The 18095-nt window shown below is 36.3% G+C and overlaps 1 protein-coding gene across 1 annotated transcript in view; it reads right to left on the bottom strand.

Annotated features, from left to right (window-relative positions):
* The window catches only part of PTPRN2 (protein tyrosine phosphatase receptor type N2), a 568252-nt gene that overhangs the window by 336847 nt on the left and 213310 nt on the right, over window positions 1-18095 (bottom strand). The window contains exon 12 of the mRNA XM_065731219.1: window positions 6246-6325. Coding sequence (XP_065587291.1) covers window positions 6246-6325 — 80 coding nt within the window. The remainder of the gene's footprint in view (window positions 1-6245; window positions 6326-18095) is intronic.

The raw sequence follows: 18095 nt of genomic DNA, 5'->3' as shown, positions 1-18095 counted from the left end.
GCCATGGATGTTTCTCAACAGTAGCAATGACCAAAATTTGAAGATGCTGAATCAAAAAACCCATAGGCTTTTATAAATGCAGTCATCTGCAGTTGTTTAAAATTGTTAAGGACTTCTATCTACGTGCTATTATCCATTTTAACACTTTACAGAGAGTATATTTATCCAAATTCACTTTTTATATTGCCAAAATGCAATGATACATTGTTTTTTACCTCACCAGCCCAGGCTATTCATTCTCTAGTTTTTTGTAGAATTAGAAAATGTGCAGATAAATATTTTTTAGACAAGGTTATATCATTCAGCAACTCACTCTCTAAGTCAGGATTAATGGTCACTCTCAAATCATGGCATTTTTGAAAATCATGGTTTTATCAGAAAGACAACAGCCATCTAAAGAAGCAAATCAATAGCCCAGTTAAAATATGGGTGATATTAAATAATCTCTCAATAGAGGGGAGGGGAGGGGAGGGGAGGGGAGGGGAGGGGAGGGGAGGGGAGGGGAGGGGAGGGGAGGGGAGGGGAGGGGAGGGGAGGGGAGGGGAGGGGAGGGGAGGAGAGGAGAGGAGAGGAGAGGAGAGGAGAGGAGAGGAGAGGAGAGGAGAGGAGAGGAGAGGAGAGGAGAGGAGAGGAGAGGAGAGGAGAGGAGAGGAGAGGAGAGGAGAGGAGAGGAGAGGAGAGGAGAGGAGAGGAGAGGAGAGGAGAGGAGAGGAGAGGAGAGGAGAGGAGAGGAGAGGAGAGGAGAGGAGAGGAGAGGAGAGGAGAGGAGAGGAGAGGAGAGGAGAGGAGAGGAGAGGAGAGGAGAGGAGAGGAGAGGAGAGGAGAGGAGAGGAGAGGAGAGGAGAGGAGAGGAGAGGAGAGGAGAGGAGAGGAGAGGAGAGGAGAGGAGAGGAGAGGAGAGGAGAGGAGAGGAGAGGAGAGGAGAGGAGAGGAGAGGAGAGGAGAGGAGAGGAGAGGAGAGGAGAGGAGAGGAGAGGAGAGGAGAGGAGAGGAGAGGAGAGGAGAGGAGAGGAGAGGAGAGGAGAGGAGAGGAGAGGAGAGGAGAGGAGAGGAGAGGAGAGGAGAGGAGAGGAGAGGAGAGGAGAGGAGAGGAGAGTTGTTTTCCTATACAATACCAAATAAATAAGTATGATTCTTTCTTGAGATAGGCTACAGTTACACATAAGCAAATGATTGTGCACATGACTCTCCTCTCTTTTTCATGTGAGCAGAATACATTATTATATTTTAGTCATCCTATACTAAAATTCTGCATTTGGAAACTTCAGAAGATTCCACTTTTCAAATTATCACTGTTACTTTAAATGTCTTTGCATTTGTCTCTGCTATTCTGGATTACCTATTCAGCTGTACAAATTTGAATTCATTGCTCATTACTATAGTGACTATATAGCAATCTTACATAAACAGAATTATCTTCCTGATAGTTGTTCTTTACGAGATTTCTTCTAACCTTTAAACTGAAGAGAAATGAAATCCATACTAATTTGTCTAAATGATGTCATGTGCCAAGTGCAATTACTCCTAGAACAGGTCTCCTATGTCTACAGAAAGTTTATTTCATCAAAATGTTGTGATGCACCATTGAGTCTGGCTTATTAAACAGAAAGAGGGCACAGGACAGTTACATTATGCAAGATATGTTCTACATCATGAACATCAGAGTGTGCAACACGTAAAACATTGGCAGTTCTGCTCCATAGTGAAAAAACAAATAAAGGTATTGTTAATTGTATTTTGTATAGGCTGAGAGAGTAGGATATACAAAACTTTAAGTTGTTCTCCTGTTAGATTTCCTATCAAATTATGTAGTCCTAGAAACTCCAAAGCGGTAATCAAAACATTTACAAAGAATAGGGACTGTGAGATACCAAATAAAATGTCTAACCAGCAAGAACATGGCTGGAGGACTTTGGGAAGATTTTTCTCTCCTAAGCGTGGGTCTTGAGCATCCAAACAAGAATGGATATCAAAGACCAAGAAAATACAGTACACCCATTTTATCATCATAATTCCCTATCTCTATTTTTCAGTAGATATTCTAAGTCATCCATCTGTTTGCAAAGTTGCTGCGAGTCCCATGCCTTCTCTAACCTGTATATTTGTTCAACTCCAAAGAGGAGAATGGAAAACTTTAACATAGTTCTCTATGTTTAAATTTAAACAGTGCAAGGAAGGGATGGTATGTATCCATTTTGCTTACAAAAATATATACTACACAAATAATAAGAGCTAAGTGCTGCACAGAGCATGTTCCTATGGATAGTAATGAGACAAGAAGCTACTATAAAAGCTGCAGAAATAGATTACTTTTGGCAAAACTGGATAAGTCACATTCCCATAATTACTATGGCATCTGACTACCTCAATTTCTAAATTTGTTTAGTTTCTAAGGAAACTAAACTTTCATGCCAAGGATGGACAGTGAAATTCTTCTGCCAGTTAAGTCTATTCATTTTCTGCAAACAAGATGTGCACTTGAAGTTACTGGATGGATTCCAAGTAACTTAATACCAGAACACTGAGGAGTAACATATTTACTTGGGCTAGCCCTGGAAATATTCATTGATTTACTCTGCATCTCTTTCCTTCGTTAAATTACATTTTTGAATCATTTTATCCAATACACTGTTGACTTCCAAAATTTCTAATTACAATCAAAGCCTGAAAAAAAAATCTTATGTAAGTATATACTGCTGTTGTTCTTTCTGCTAAATTTGGTTTTGGCTTTAAAGATCTGCAAATGAGAAAAAGTTTGTTTAAAATAAATGATCTGATTTACAAGTACATTGTCAGGATACTGCATCTTTATTTATTAGTTAGAAAAGAAGGAGATACTTTTTAATTTAGAATGTTTGACTCCTGGACATACATATAATTTATTTTTGTTATCATTTTTATTACTGTTATTATTTTGCTAAAAGGCAAATACCGGGTTTAGTTATAAAAAATATGGTTATACTTGGTGACATACTGACAGAAGTTGATGTAAGACTCCTATGAATGTTCTTCTGCAGCAATCAAAACCTGAAAATTTTAACACACTAAACCAACTTAAGTTAGGAAATGCCTGGAGTATTAATATATAGTAGATAAGATACAATTAAAATGATTAAAATAAGCAGGTGAGTCTGGAGAAGTCTCTTTCTCCCAAGACCTTCCTACTTTGTCAGAAATCTTTAAGATAAAGAAGGTGAAAACAACTACTTTGATCCCAGTGGGAAGAAAAACATAATGATATTTCAGTTTTGCTGAAATAAGCTGCTCATAATATTTATAACTGCATTCTTACGTATTTTGAACCTGCCTTCTTCCAGCTTCATGTGATCTTGAATTGTAAGATAAATTGCACGACCCTGTCCACATTTCACAGAATTGCAAGGGTTGGAAGGGGCCTCAAGATACCAAGTCACATCACAGAAGCACAGAATCACACAGAATCACAGAATCGTAGGGGTTGGAAGGGACCTCTAGAGGTCATCGAGTCCAATCCCCTGCCAGAGCAGGTTCCCTACACCAGGTCACACAGGTAGGCGTCCAGGCGGGTCTTGAATATCTCCAGAGGAGACTCCACAGCCTCCCTGGGACTCTACAATTCCCCTGCCAAAGCAGGTTCTCTACAATAAGTTGTGCAGGTGGGTATCCAGACAGGTCTTGAATATCTCCATAGAGAGAGACTCCACAATCTGGGGCAATCTGTCCCAGTGCTCTGTCACTCTTACTGGGAAGTTCTTCCACACATCTGTATGGAAACTCCTGTGTTCAAGTTTTAGTCCATTACTCTTTGTTCTGCCACCGAGAAGAGCCTGGCCCCATCCATTTGCCTCTCATCTCTCTTTAGATATTTATCAATATTTATCAGATCCCCTCTCAGTCATCTTCTCCCCAGACTGAACAGACTCAGGTTACTCAGCCTTTCCTCATACAAGAGAAGCTTCAGACCCCTTATCATCTTTATCATCTTTTTATCATCTTTATCATCTTTTTATCATCAGGAACACAAAACCTGACACAGTAGTATAAATGTGACATCACTAGGGCAGAGTAGAGGGGGAGGATCACCTCCCTCGACCTGCTGGACATTCTTTTTTTAATATACTCCAGGATACCATTGTCCTTGCCTACAAGGGCACTCTGCTGTCTCACAGCCAACCTGTTGTCCACCAGAGCACTCAGGTCCTTCTCCACAGAGCTCTTCTTTAGCAAATCATCCCCTAATCTGTACTGATGCATGCAGTTATTCCTCCTAGGTGAAAGACTACACCTGCTCTACGTTTGCTGTACTACTCTGGGTTTCACAGACTCATGATATAATCAGTCTTTTTTTTCAAATAAATATTCCTGCCTTACTTCTCCATTTGTTACATGGAAGATATTCCATATTTACATACATGATTTCTGCTTTTTTCTGAATCCTTCCACTTCAAACAGAGTTTTCTACCTCTCTTAGGTGTGAGAAGCAGAACTGTATGTCATATTTAAATACAAGTAAGACACCGATTAATGCTAAGATAAATTATATTATTTGTTATGCTTTCTATTCTTTTTCTCGTAAGAACAATTTCCTTGTTTGACTGAAAATGGTTACTGGATTTTTGTTTTCATTCATCTATTACTTCACTAAGATCTTTCTCCAGAACAGCAATGTAATTAAGTATTTAAGACCCATAAATTTATATATAAAGCTCTATTTTATTCTCTTTTTTACATTGATGTAAAATTAATTTAATCTGACATTTTGAGTATAGTCATTCAGTCTGGTCCATTTTTGGAAAATTTCTAAGATTCAGTTTTTCTTTTAATATGGTTAATAAAGTTAATAACTTAGCACAAGTAGTAGGCTTTCTTATCATATTGTTATTGCTCTTTTTCATCTTATTTTTACTTTGGCTGCTACAATCCCAGCAGAGATCCTTGCACTTTATCCTTTGAGGAAACTATTAATTTATTCCTACTCTGTTTTTTGCCTCCTAACCACTTGCTGACACATTTCATGTTCCATGTTCCATATTCTAAGAAACAATGAGCCAAAAGTTCTTGGAAACCCAGGCAGACTTCATCATATGTATCTCTTCATAGATTCAACAAGTTTACAGGGCAAGACATTGCTATCAAAAAACCATATTCAGTTTTTCCAGATAAATCATACACATTTGGGTGTCCCACAGTTCAATAATTATTGCAATTAACTAATTTTGATAGCATACATCTATGTCTTTTTGGCATGTTAAAGTCATTTAAGAAAAGTGGTAACCCATCTGCTACTCTTTAATTACCAGTTAACAAGAAAAGTCAAAGTGTTTGACATCAATAATATAGGTTAACACTTTTTGTCATTATGTTGCTTAAAAGTCAAGAATGAATTCAATGTGGTGCTGGTGACTGCTGAATGTTCATTTGACTGTTTTTTCTAACCTCTCTTACAGACACTTTGAGATAGATCCTTGATACTACAGAGTCCTGCACAAAGAATTGGGGCTATTCCAGCACCTTTCACATCTGAATTCATCCATAGGGAAGCAGAAGTAGTTAATGGACATTTCAGAGCTCCCAGATCTTCTTTTATTTCTCTTTATTTGTAAGCAATATTGCAGCTAGTTTGTTTATAATTTTTAAAAGCTATCAGTTGGGTAATTTGAAAACAAATCAGTTATCAAGTCAGCTATTTTAGAGAAATGACTTCTTTCAGTCAACAACTCCTCCACAATATAGTTGGCAGCCAAGTTGATTAGAAGCCAGGATCTGTCCTTAGAACAGTGATATTTATTCAGATGCAGCTTAGTTCCAGATATGCAGTACTTACTGTCAGGATTAACAGGTCAGGAAAATTGTGTAAACAACTCATCAACAAAGATATATGTGTATATCTTCTTTTGATCTGGAAATTAAGGCTAAGACAATACCTTTTTTTCTCCTTTGAAAGTATCAGAAACACAATGGTATTAAATTCTCATTTAAAAAAAATATTTTTTTTCTGAGTTCATGACAACACTGATAGTTTTTTACCATGCTAAGCTGTGTTTATGTGCCTCTGTTTAATCCATTTTCTCTATAAACACTAAATTCTTGGGCATTTCTAATTTATTTAGAGATGTTACACTTCCCATATATTCCACTCACCCCTCAGTTATCTCACTTCTTAATGCCAGCTTTCCAGGGAAAATGTGTGGTCTCCATGTCGTCTGTGTCTACAGCTCCCTAAACTGGGAAGCCACAGTTTGTGAATGGAGGATAAGGATTCTTACCTGCTGCTTTGGCAACATCTTCAGTTGAAATGTTTTGGAGGTTTGAGTGCACTCTGAAGGTCACAGCTGGTCCCAGCATGCTAGAAAACATTATTAAAAAATGTAAGACTCATAATCAAGATACACGGCATAATATTCTTTTTCAAAATAGGTTTTTAAGGAGAATCCATTAAGACACCATTTAGCCCTGTTCCTTTTGCTTCATTAGCTACATTTGCATACATTCTTATACCTCTTGTGGTTTTTCTTTTTTTATGCACATCTTATGTCTGTCTGAAAGAATTTCAGGGATATTAACTAAACCTCAAATCAGTCCTGTAAACACTATTCTTATAACAAAAATGGAAAAATAAGGGCATGGAAATTGTGATTCACCCAAGAGCTGCACAGAACTTCACTGGAATTCAGCATATAATAAGATTATATAAAGTTTCAAATGAATATCTATACAAGTTTAGTCCTCTTGTCGTGACTCTAAATTAGAAGGACAATAAAACACACTCAGAATACTTAGGTTAGGCATGTTCTATAAGAATATACTTGGGAAAACGATTTTGGACTTAGCTGATCCAATGGCTGATTTTGACAAGAAAGATGGCACAAATTATTGTGCTCATTTAACAAAAGAGGTAACCATCTATTTGAATAACATGAAATGATGCAACTCTGTGGTGACCTTTTTGGGTGTATCCTGACAGATTTTTATGCTTTAAAAATCTATGGTGCATTTGCAGAGCAAGGTACTAATTAGCTAAAGGAAGAGAAAGCTAAAGGAAGAAAAAATGTTTTTGTATTTTTAAGGGAAAATAAAACTGTAGGTGTAATACTGCATCCATTCTCATCTCAGTAATATCCAACTTACATGCACATCTGAAGTGCCCATTCTAATATTATACTAAAATTCATAAATAAATTAAAAAACAATAATAATAAAACACACCCAACTATGGTAAAAGAACTTCTAAGAAAATTTTCAGATTGAAAGCCACAGTAGAAACTATACATTCATATAGGAGCAGAGTGCAAGGGCTGAACAAACATGAAAACTGGCACATGATTACTGCTTTCTTACATTATGTATTATGTGTCTAATATTTTATTTTTCACACAAACAGTAAGAAGCATTACAATTATACTATGGATAACACATGCTTCAGCTGTGGTGCATTGAGGAGAACCATACAGGTAACATGCTTTTATAGTTGCGACTCATGAGAGAATGGAATCTGAAAAATTGCTACATAGAAGTTGAAAAATAATTTTGCTGTAGGGTTTGAAATAAATTATTAAATTACTTTTAGCCGCATTTTGCACTTGTATTTTCCATTCATGCAATGGAGAGCAGTTAATGAAGTGAGTGCACTTAATTGCATCACACGTATCCTGGACAGAAATACCTTTAAACTTTTTTCATTTTAGGTAGAAGAAAACTACTATTGATCATTAAGACTTTGCTTTGAGGTCACAAAGGGAATCAGAGTAAGACTAAGGAGCATACTTTCAATCTTCTACTAGCAAAGAATGCACTGTGCACGTTTTATTCTATAGTTAATAGGAACTGTCATTAATCAACCATTTTCCTTTAAACACTCTTCTGGGTGGGAGAAAACTGAAATAGAGATTTTATTGCTAAAGGACACTCCAGATGTCAAGTCATTAACACTCAAGAAATGCATTTTAATAATGTTAGGCAATTATAAAGCATTTAGGAACATCATTTAAGTAGTATGTTTGGTTATAGTACTCTACAATTGCATTACTTAAGATACATAAAATGTGTTACAAAAATTCAGGCCATTCCCCAGTTCTATCACTAACACAAAGATAATCAACCATAACAGCCACCTGGGAGTTTCTTAATACCATGCACTGAATATAACTAATCTTGCCCTGTCCTTTTTGCATTCCCAACCCAAGAGAAATGATGATTCCTCTCTGTCTGCTCAGACACACACAATGTAATTAGCATTCTGCTTGAAATAAAAGCAGGCAACAACCTAGTACATATTTGTCCCAAGCCAAGGACTGTGCAAACAAACAACTTTAGATACTCCTCCCAAATCTACATCACCTATTCCATTACAGTTGAGAACCTGAAATTCATGCTAGCTTTCAAACATGGTGTAATTACACTTTGGTTTTATCATCAAAGACAAAAAAGTTGACTCAATCTGGGTAAGCCCAGAGTACGCGGGACTCAGAGCAACTGAGTTGAGCCAATGTATGCACTGCCAAAATCACTAGCAATGCTCCTCATGGCTGAGAGGATGTAGGGAAACAGAGGAAAAGATGATGAGATATAGGGTGGGATAAAAGTTCCATATGGGAAAGGTATTATATCATTACCCATTCTTTCTGCATGAAATAAGAAATCTAGGAATCATTTCAAATACCTATTGTCGCACTGTTGGAAAGGATATTATATTTTCTCCATTGTAATCATTGAATGATTGAACATAAGGAAATACTTGAGCACAATATAAGCCCAATTTCATTAGGAATGCTTGCAAAATAAAGAAAATAAAAGAATTCTTGTCGCGACTTTTGCACATAGGCTTTCTATCAATTATTTAAAAACAAACAAAAGACCCTGAGATTGTTTGGCCAGAACTACTTTTCTGCTAGATATTTTGGGAACTGACTGCTTGAGGAGCTCATAAAATGAGATTTTTCTCATGGGGGGCTTCTGGCAAAAGCACTTAATAAATAAACATTTCAATAATAATAGATGCCCTTTAGGGAATTCCTCATTGTTCATTTATATGTTGGTTGAGACCATATAAACAAACCAGCAATTATTTGACTGCAAAATATTTTTCAAAAAGACTCTAAAAAGATGGTGACCATCCTGAGTCAGGGTACAAAGATGTATAAATTGGACCCCTGGTGCTTCCTAGCCAGAAATTTTTCATTAGATAGGCGAGACTGCTTTCTCATGCAGCTGTCAAACCCCCTGTAACCTAGCTAATATTAATAACAATTGTCTAAATACCAGGGCTTGCTGAGGTGCACACTAATGTTTATGACCAGATGAATTGCAAACACACCACTGCCACAAATCAAGGCCAGCATGACCCAGCTCAGTGGCAGATGACATCATGCCAGAGATCAGCTAGCCGTACCCAAGAAAGATACCACAGATGTAAGAGACACCAGAAACATAAACAAACTCCAACACACACAATGCAATGTTTCTTCTACCTTAACAAAGAGATTTAAAGTGGTACGTAGTAGCACCTTTCACCTGTGAAAATAATGTTTTAGATAAGACTTTTGTTTAACAATTTTTTCCCCAACAATGTGTATGCTACACAGCTATGGTTACACCTATGTTAACGTGCAGCTGACTCTTCTGAAGTAAATGAACTGAAATCTACCTTGTGAGTTTTGGAAGGCATCTGAACTACATTATCATAATCACATACACTATTTTTTTCAGTATGTTTTCTTATGATGTATTTTTGAATAAGGGTAAACAACTCTGGGGTCAAGGCTAATAAACAGTGACTTCTCTCTATCCAAAATGTTATGCCTACTGCAATGACCTGATAAATTTACTACTATAAATTACTGCTGGCTGTCACAACTTCTGCTTGCTTTTTTTTTCCCCCAATAATTTTACCTTCTACCATATTAGGTTTGTTTGTTTGTTTGTTTGTTTATAACAAAGACATTCAAAGCATATTGCAAATTGTCACCCTTATGTGCTGTTGTCTTATATTCTGTTTACTAGACATGAAATAATTACAGTGTTTATACCAAAATGACTTGAAGGCTGATTGCTGATTTAATAAGGGGATCCTCCCCTTGGGTTTTTATTTCCAATCTGAAGGTGGACAAGTGCACAACATGCAAATAAATAAATTTTCTTTATGTAAAATGGAAGTATTTCTTTTCATTAGTAGTTTCACAGATTAACAACATTCTTATTCTATCTGTCAACAAATGATGCTCTGAATAAACCGAGCTGGACCATAATCAGTATGGCAAGGTCCATATCACTTTTAAGCCTTTGGTTATAATTTATGAATGACAGGATTTAAATCTCCATAAATTATGTACCAAGCTTTGCATGCCCATTTCTCTCCCTTGTGTGTGTACTTTAGTACTACAATATCATACAGAATGTTTACTGTGAAATACAGTCACAGTCTATCATACCCCCTAGTGGAAAAGGATTTGAGAAACAAGTGCCAAGATGGTTATAAGCATTCTTGAAGATGAGACATAGAGCTGATGCCAAGTGGAAATGAATTGAAGTTGCATCATATTTAAAAAAAATAAAAGCAGAGTATGGTTTCTTAAGACAGGAGGAAGATGAGGGGATCAGGACAGGATATTGCCATCATTAAACAGTCTCTTAATTACACTGTTTCGTACAACAAAGCTTGCCTTAATAAAGCTTAAATTTGAAATTAGAGTTGCCACTTGTCTATATGTTCATTTCAAAATCCTTTAATCTCTGGAGGTTAAGAAAAGCAATTAGTAACGCTCCAGAGGATTGTGCAAAGTAAATTTTATAGCAGTGAAGGTAATTGTTTCAGGAAATGTTTGGTGGGCTTGAACTAATGACTTGCACTGTGTACATATTTCTGTGCTTACTGCATTTAGGAATTTGAAGTTTATGTCCATTGTTTATATTTCACTTCAGCCTCCTTCTCAATTTTGCAAAAGCAAAATGTTCACACTTGTGTAAATGTGTTATGTACTATAAGTATTAGCTATAAATATACTTAAGTCAAATATGAACTGACAGAAAAAAAGCATGTGATTAACAGTGGTGTTTTTGTAATACAGTATGTCTGGATAACATGATTTACAGCAAAGGCACAGTAGTGCAGCTGGTAATCCTTACATATTACAGATATGGTTTAAAAGTACACAGTTGATATTTTGAGCTCCCTCTGTTATTCAAAATAACTGTAAGTCCACCAATAACTTGATTCAGGCCTCACCCATATTTTTGACCAGAACCTTTGATCAAAAGTTACTCTGTGGATGATTGCTTCAGTTCTACTTCTATTACATAAGCAGGCACTGGTTAAACCTCAAATATTCTGGAAATCTGTGAAGAGCATATTGTGCTCTGGTATCAACTTCCCTGAACTGTTGAGTATTTTGATAATCACCTAGACTTGGTACTAAAAATGGTCATCTTCTAAATACTTACTGTTTATAAATGTGCTTAATTTTGAACATGAACTGATCAAAACACCATGTACAGTTGTATCTACACTCATATTTCTGCTTAAAAGCAGATTTCTTACATCTAATGAGCAATCTGAATTTTTATATTTTCTTTTATTTGATTGTTTCCAGTTCTTGGAACCCTTCTCTGAAATCTCTTAACATGATCCTCAAACTGCAGAATGACAACGGGTGTTCCACAATGAGTTGCATTACTGCCCAAAACACATTACCTTATCCACACTGCATTTGTTTGCAACATGCCCTGCAGAAATGTTTCCATATTCAACTTCAAACTAGCTTGCAGAGGGGAAGCTGTATATAAGTTGAATATAAGTTGTACTAACATCAACACCATCAATACTTGACAATGACAAAATACTAAAGATGAGTATCTGATTAGAGATTGCCTCCTGAGAATGAACATTGTCTGGGGCCAGACAATATGCATCCCAGGGTCCTGAAGGAACTAGCTGATTTGGTTGCTAAGTAATGCATCAAATTGGAAAAGGCAGGACTGTCAGGCCAACTCACTGATGACTGGAGAAGAGGAAACATCGCTTTAATTTTTAAGAAAGAGAGAGACGAAGATCCAGAGAACTACAGTCCAGTGAGTCTCACCTCTGTGTCTGGATAGATGATGGAGAAAGCCCTCTTGGAAACTATATTAAAGCATGTGTGAGATGAGGAGGTGATGTGAGACAGCCAGCATGGCTTCACCAAGTGCAGATCATGTCAATTTGGTGGCCTTAAGGGACTGACAATAATGGTGGACAAAGGAAGGGCAACAGATGTTGTCTGCCTGGATTTCTGCAAGGTCTTTGACACAGTCCTGCATCACATCCTTATCTCTAAATTGGAAAGATATGTATTTGTAGGCTGGATAGTTGCAGCCAGAGGGTTCTAGTTACTGGCTCTAAGTCCACACAGAGGACACCAATAGGTTTCATCATACATAATGGCAACAAGACCAAGGCAATGAGAAGGCCTTACAGGGGTTTCTTTTTGGACTGAAGCTCTTCCACATTTTACCAGTGACACAGACAGTGAGATCAAGTGTATCATCAGCAAGTTTGTGGACAGTGTCAAGCTGAATAGTGCAATTGACACAATATATGGCAGGATATAATCTAGAGGGACCTGGACTCAAAATATGGGCCCATGTGAACAATTCCAAATGCAAGGAGCTGAACTTGGGTCACGGCAATCCCAGACATAAGTACAGACTGGGAGAAGGACTCATTGAGAGTAGCCCCATGGAAAAGGATTTGGGGTTTCTGGTGGATTAAAAGCTGCACATGAGCAAGCAGTGTGCACTTGCAGCCAGAAAGCCAACAGTATCCTGGGCTGCGCCAACAGTATCCTGGGCTGCACCAACAGAGGGGTGGCAGCAGGGAGAGGGAGGGCATCGTTCCCCTTTTCTTCATCTTGCAAGGCTCAGTTTTGAGGACTATATCCAGGTCTGAGGCCCTCAGTAAAAGAAAGATATTAGAGCAGGTTCAGACGATGGCTGTGAAGACAGTCAGAAAGCTAGAAAAAAAAGAAAGATTGAGGGAGTTGAGCTTGTTTAGTCTGGAGAGGAGAAGGCTTTCAGTACTTGATGGGATTATTATTGATGCTTATAAGCAGGAGGGAGGACTGAATTTTACACAGTCAGATAGGATTGTGATAGGACAAGGGGGAGATAATTAGATTAGATGGTTTTTTTTAGATGAAAATTTTTACTTAAAGAGTGGTGGGGTGCTGCAACATGTTGCACTGGTAAGTGATGGATGCCACATCCATGGAAGTGCTCAAGGCCATGTTGAATGGGGCCCTGGGCAGACTGATCTAGTGGCTGAAAAATCTGCCCACAGAGAGGGGTTGAAACTAGATCAGTTTTAAGGTTCCTTCCAAACCAAGCCATTCAATATATTATTCATCTATGAAAAACCACAATCCTTACTATGGGAAATATGCTAATTGCAGTGGTTACAAATTCACCAGCTAGTGAAGGATTTTCTATTACCATTTACATTTCATTAGAACAGTTTGCAGCATGCAGCAGGGTATGGTGTATTCAGCAGATAGATTAGAAAGATTAATTAGATAGCCAGTTACAGAGCAACCAAGTCTTGCAAATGGAACCACACTGAAACAAAACTTTGTGCCAAATTTGATGATTGCAGCTCAGATTTACCTCTGTCATCCACATATATAGTCATCATAAACCAGTAATTATTTGGACACCTTGTACTGTCCTTACTAGTCCTTCTTCAAGATGCTCCAATGAAGTCATTCTCCTGCATTTCTTTTCTCAATGATTTAGACCGACATGCTACTGTCATTACAATAATTTCAAGAGTAAGTCATACAAAACATGATTCATCCATAAAGGACTATTTTCCAAAATTACCAGTCCATCTTTGGAGTCTCTGATACCAAACAATATTAAATGATTGACTTTTACATATTTTTATGTTAATCATCTATTATATACGGGTTTTTTAATTATTTTTTTTATTTTTATTTTTTGTAATTTCTAAATACACTGATGCTCATTTACAAAGCAAAACATGATGTAAGAGTACTTCTGAGGATTTTTACCACTCCATTCATCTTAGGTGAAGATTTTTTGCTAACTTTATAATTTAAAATATTTAAAAAATGGGCAACACTCAATTTGGAGCTTGATGTTACATTCATTTGTTCTTATTTTTGTTCTTCATAAAATGCAACCTCCAATGATTACTCAAGATCTATGAATAATGTGCAGTTTTAAAATAATTTTTCTATTAATCTGTCATGAGCCATGAAATTTGACATTTTCACCATGGTGAGTACATGAAAGTTGCCAGCTTTGCCTGCCATGCTAATTTGGTTCTTAATTAAAGCATCTAAAGAACAAAACATGCAAGTGCTATAATTTTTTTGCAGCAAAAGATCTTCTGACTGAGAAAATGGTCTCAAAGTACTGCTTAAAATGCACAATGATTTTTTTCACTCTCTAATGATTAAGCTAAGTAATAACAAAATTATGTCTATTTAAAAGGAAAAATAAAGAACAGCATTCTAGTATATTTCAATTTTTCTTTTCTCTTTTGGTAGTCTGGCTAGTACACAAACAGAAGTCTTGCATTTTTAGACAACAAACACTCAATGTATTTTGCTGATATCAGGCCTAATTTGGCACACTTGTAGTAGTAATGGTGCCTGTTGAACTTACACATAAAATCTGTCACCTTTGCTGATAGCCATCTTATCCTCAGTTAGCACAAGTGACTTTTAATGGCTAATGAAGAGCATGACTCATGTTCCAGGAATTCTACAGAGGTAAAGATTCAGCATGGTCACAGATTTGACAAGATCCAGGTAGGACACGATTCTTTATGATGTGGATTATACAGCACAACTGAGGATCAAAGAAAACAATCTGCTATGGCCTCCATTCAAAAAGCTTAGAAACTCTGAGCTAGGTGGCTACAACCAGAGCCCTCCTGCTTGCCCTTTCAAGAACCTGTTGGCTTCTCCTTTAGCTCTGAGAAGACCAATTGAAAGATTCAGTCCTGGGATTCCACCAGCAGCTGTAAGGGAGGGACGTGTGGCATCAGCCTTCTTCCTTCGCAAAGGAAGCATTGCAAGGGCAGTTTATCACAATATTTCAGTCATATTTGCTCCACTGAATTTATGATTCCTTAGGAATACAAACTTTTCCCAGGAAGCTTATGATGCAGCTCACAGATCTGTATATTTGTACAATATTTTCTGAATAGATGTTAAAAAAACAAGTGAAGAAAATTTATTTGTACAGTTTGGCCAGCAGGTCTGTAATATTCATGTCATGTATACACATAGATGACAGAGATATAGAAAAGTGTGTTTGTGTGTAAGTAGGAGATCAGGTAGGCAAGGAACAAAGGATAAAGAAAGACAAAGATTAATTTTGTGTATTTCTTATAATTACTCTTTAAAACAAATCTTGAAAAGAATACTTTTTTTAAAATTTATATCATCAGTTCCTCTACATTATATTTTCCTGATTCTGTGATTGTGTTATTTGTAGACCAAGTTTTAGATCAAGAGTGAGAATCACAGTCCTATGTTTCTATTTTCATATTTATCTATCATCAAATTCTATAGCATTCCGGGGAAAAATCAAGAAATCTGTCTTGAGTTTCATTCTACCCATCTGTAGAATGGAAATAATTACTTGTTAATAAAGCTATATAAATTCAATGCAATGGAATGTATTCACGGTATTGCTTGAGATAAAGGAGTGTATCTTCCCCTCTTATAATATTATGGACTTTAAATTTATTAAAAATAAATATCATGTAGAGAAAGTAATATAGAAAGTACAGGAAGAAGTCTGAAGTTTAAAATAGATAGATAAACTTTAGAAGCTCATTTATCTATTAAAAAAAACTTCTTGAATACATGGATATATATTTGTAACATGGGATTTCATTCTGTGTTTGATTACAAAGGTGCAAATCCTCTGATTTAATGAGATGAAATGTTGTAATGGAAAGCTGAACTTAGTATATTTTTATTTATAAGAGTCTTCCTAGATTTTTATGGTCTCTCTATTTTGTCACCTACAATTCATAAAATGCTGCAGGCCAAAATCCTTCTTGCAATTTTTAATATATTTTTATATTTTTCTAGCAGGAAAGTTACAGTGGAGAAGGCAAAATGATCTTGGTTATATGCACATTTATTAAAGAAAAGCACACAAGATATATTGTACCTCAGGGGAAAAAAACCCACAGACTAATGTAATGCCAAAGCTGAGAGATCTCTCATTTTTAAGGAACACACAGTTGATATTTCCACCTTTTTTGGCTTCCTTATCCTCATTTCTATAAAATGATGCATCTTTGTATTAAAAATTAGTTGTCAAATAAGACAATATGTACTAGAAAACACAATGTAATTTCTTATAAAAGCCTGCACACAATGAGTTACAGCAGTACCTTTTTTCAGACAATTTGTTTTTCAGACTCATTAAATCTGTAGAAGAAGTCAAGTTTGAATAAAAGTGGTGCCATTATCTCTGAGTTATGCTTTTATATCATTTTAAACAAGATTATGCCAAATAACCTCAGCCTGTTGGTTTGTTATTTAAATTCAAAAAATAGATAACAAATATTTTTCAACTTTTTTGAAAGGTATATCATTTTATTGACACCAAAGAAAAGTACAGTTGAAATAGAAATAAAAATTTTGCTTAATTTTTGGACTATAAATGTAGTGGAATTAAAAATTTAACCTGTTGATAGTTTACACTAGAGAACAATAAGGAGAAGACAATGGACTGTAGTTTTTTAAATAAGCACAATATTTGAAAATTCCTCTCTAAATGTCATAGGTGAAATAATCTGACAATCTAGAAAACAAAACTTCTCAAGATTCTCCCACAAGTGTACAGAAAAGATGCATCATACTGAATCAAGGAGAAAGAAAAAAACTGTGGAGAGCTTGTAGTGTAGTGGGATGTTTCATGTTACTGGCAAGTACAAAACCTAACAAGACACTGTGCTACCTGTCCCAATACAGTTCACTGGGTTAAATAAGCCTGCCTCACACTACCCTGCCTTTCAAACTACCAACAATTTACCGAGATGTTCACATTGAGAGCGTACATATAGCATATGTCATAATCCATCAGCATGATGAAGTGAAAATACCAAGTACTATTTCAGTGTTTAGGTTCTGGATGACTGAATATGATTAACTGGCTGATTGAGTTTTTCAGGTGTTAGAAAAATAACATGACAAACAATGAGGAAAACCTATATAGCACGATTAGGACACTACAGCCAATGCACATTCATAATAGGTGAGAATGAGAGCTCCACTCATCAATGTGCCTGCCCTTATAATTTGAACAATTTTAAAGCCTTCCTGAACTTTCACCACTTCACTTGATTTTCTAATACCTTCCTACGTCCACGCTCTTTTCACTGGGATGGTTGGTTGGCTTTTCAGATTGCATTATTCCAACCCAACCATTTCGGCCCTTCCTAAGAACAAGGATAAGGATAAGTGTTGTTCGATCATGTGGGATTTTCTTTGAAAAGGAGCCGGAAAGTGTCAGCAATCCCACTACTCAAAACCAGAAATTTTAAGTATGGCATGAGTGTGCCCACAGCAGTTCTGGTGATTAGGCTTCCAAATTCAAGCTTTTGTTAGATTACTGTTTACGTGTTTACTTAAAAACAGAGTTGATGCTAAGGACATGCCACAGAACAATAGGAAAAACTGATCGTAACTTACTTTGAGTCTACGGATGCACTTTATATTGTCAAAATGTTTTTTTTTTTAGTAGGATCTCTGATTTTCAAGGATGAGTGGTGGTCAGATACTAGAGCAGTTAACTATTTTTAGGATCTTCATTTTTGGCAGACCTTGGATAGTATTTTAATAAATGGATATAGAGCTATAAGAATCTTAAAGACCATTCATTATCTGATACAATCTAGTTCCACCTCAGATTCAGATTCAGACTCAGTTCATTTGAAGCTAAGTCAAATCATGCTTTTATTTATTTATTTATTTATTTATTTTACAAAAGATTTATTTAAACTGAGAGCTGACTTCTGGGACTGCTGAACACTCAGGATGGTAATTAAAGCCAACAAGATCTGTGTCTCAATATCTGAAGTTCTTCACAGAAGATGT

The sequence above is a fragment of the Cyrtonyx montezumae genome, unplaced genomic scaffold (assembly GCF_038088225.1).
Source record: "Cyrtonyx montezumae isolate F1298 unplaced genomic scaffold, pur_monq_1.0 scaffold_14, whole genome shotgun sequence".
Classification (NCBI taxonomy): Eukaryota; Metazoa; Chordata; class Aves; order Galliformes; family Odontophoridae; genus Cyrtonyx; species Cyrtonyx montezumae.
The sequence above is the reverse complement of the archived record's forward strand: the minus strand, read 5'-3'. Positions and strand labels throughout refer to the sequence as shown.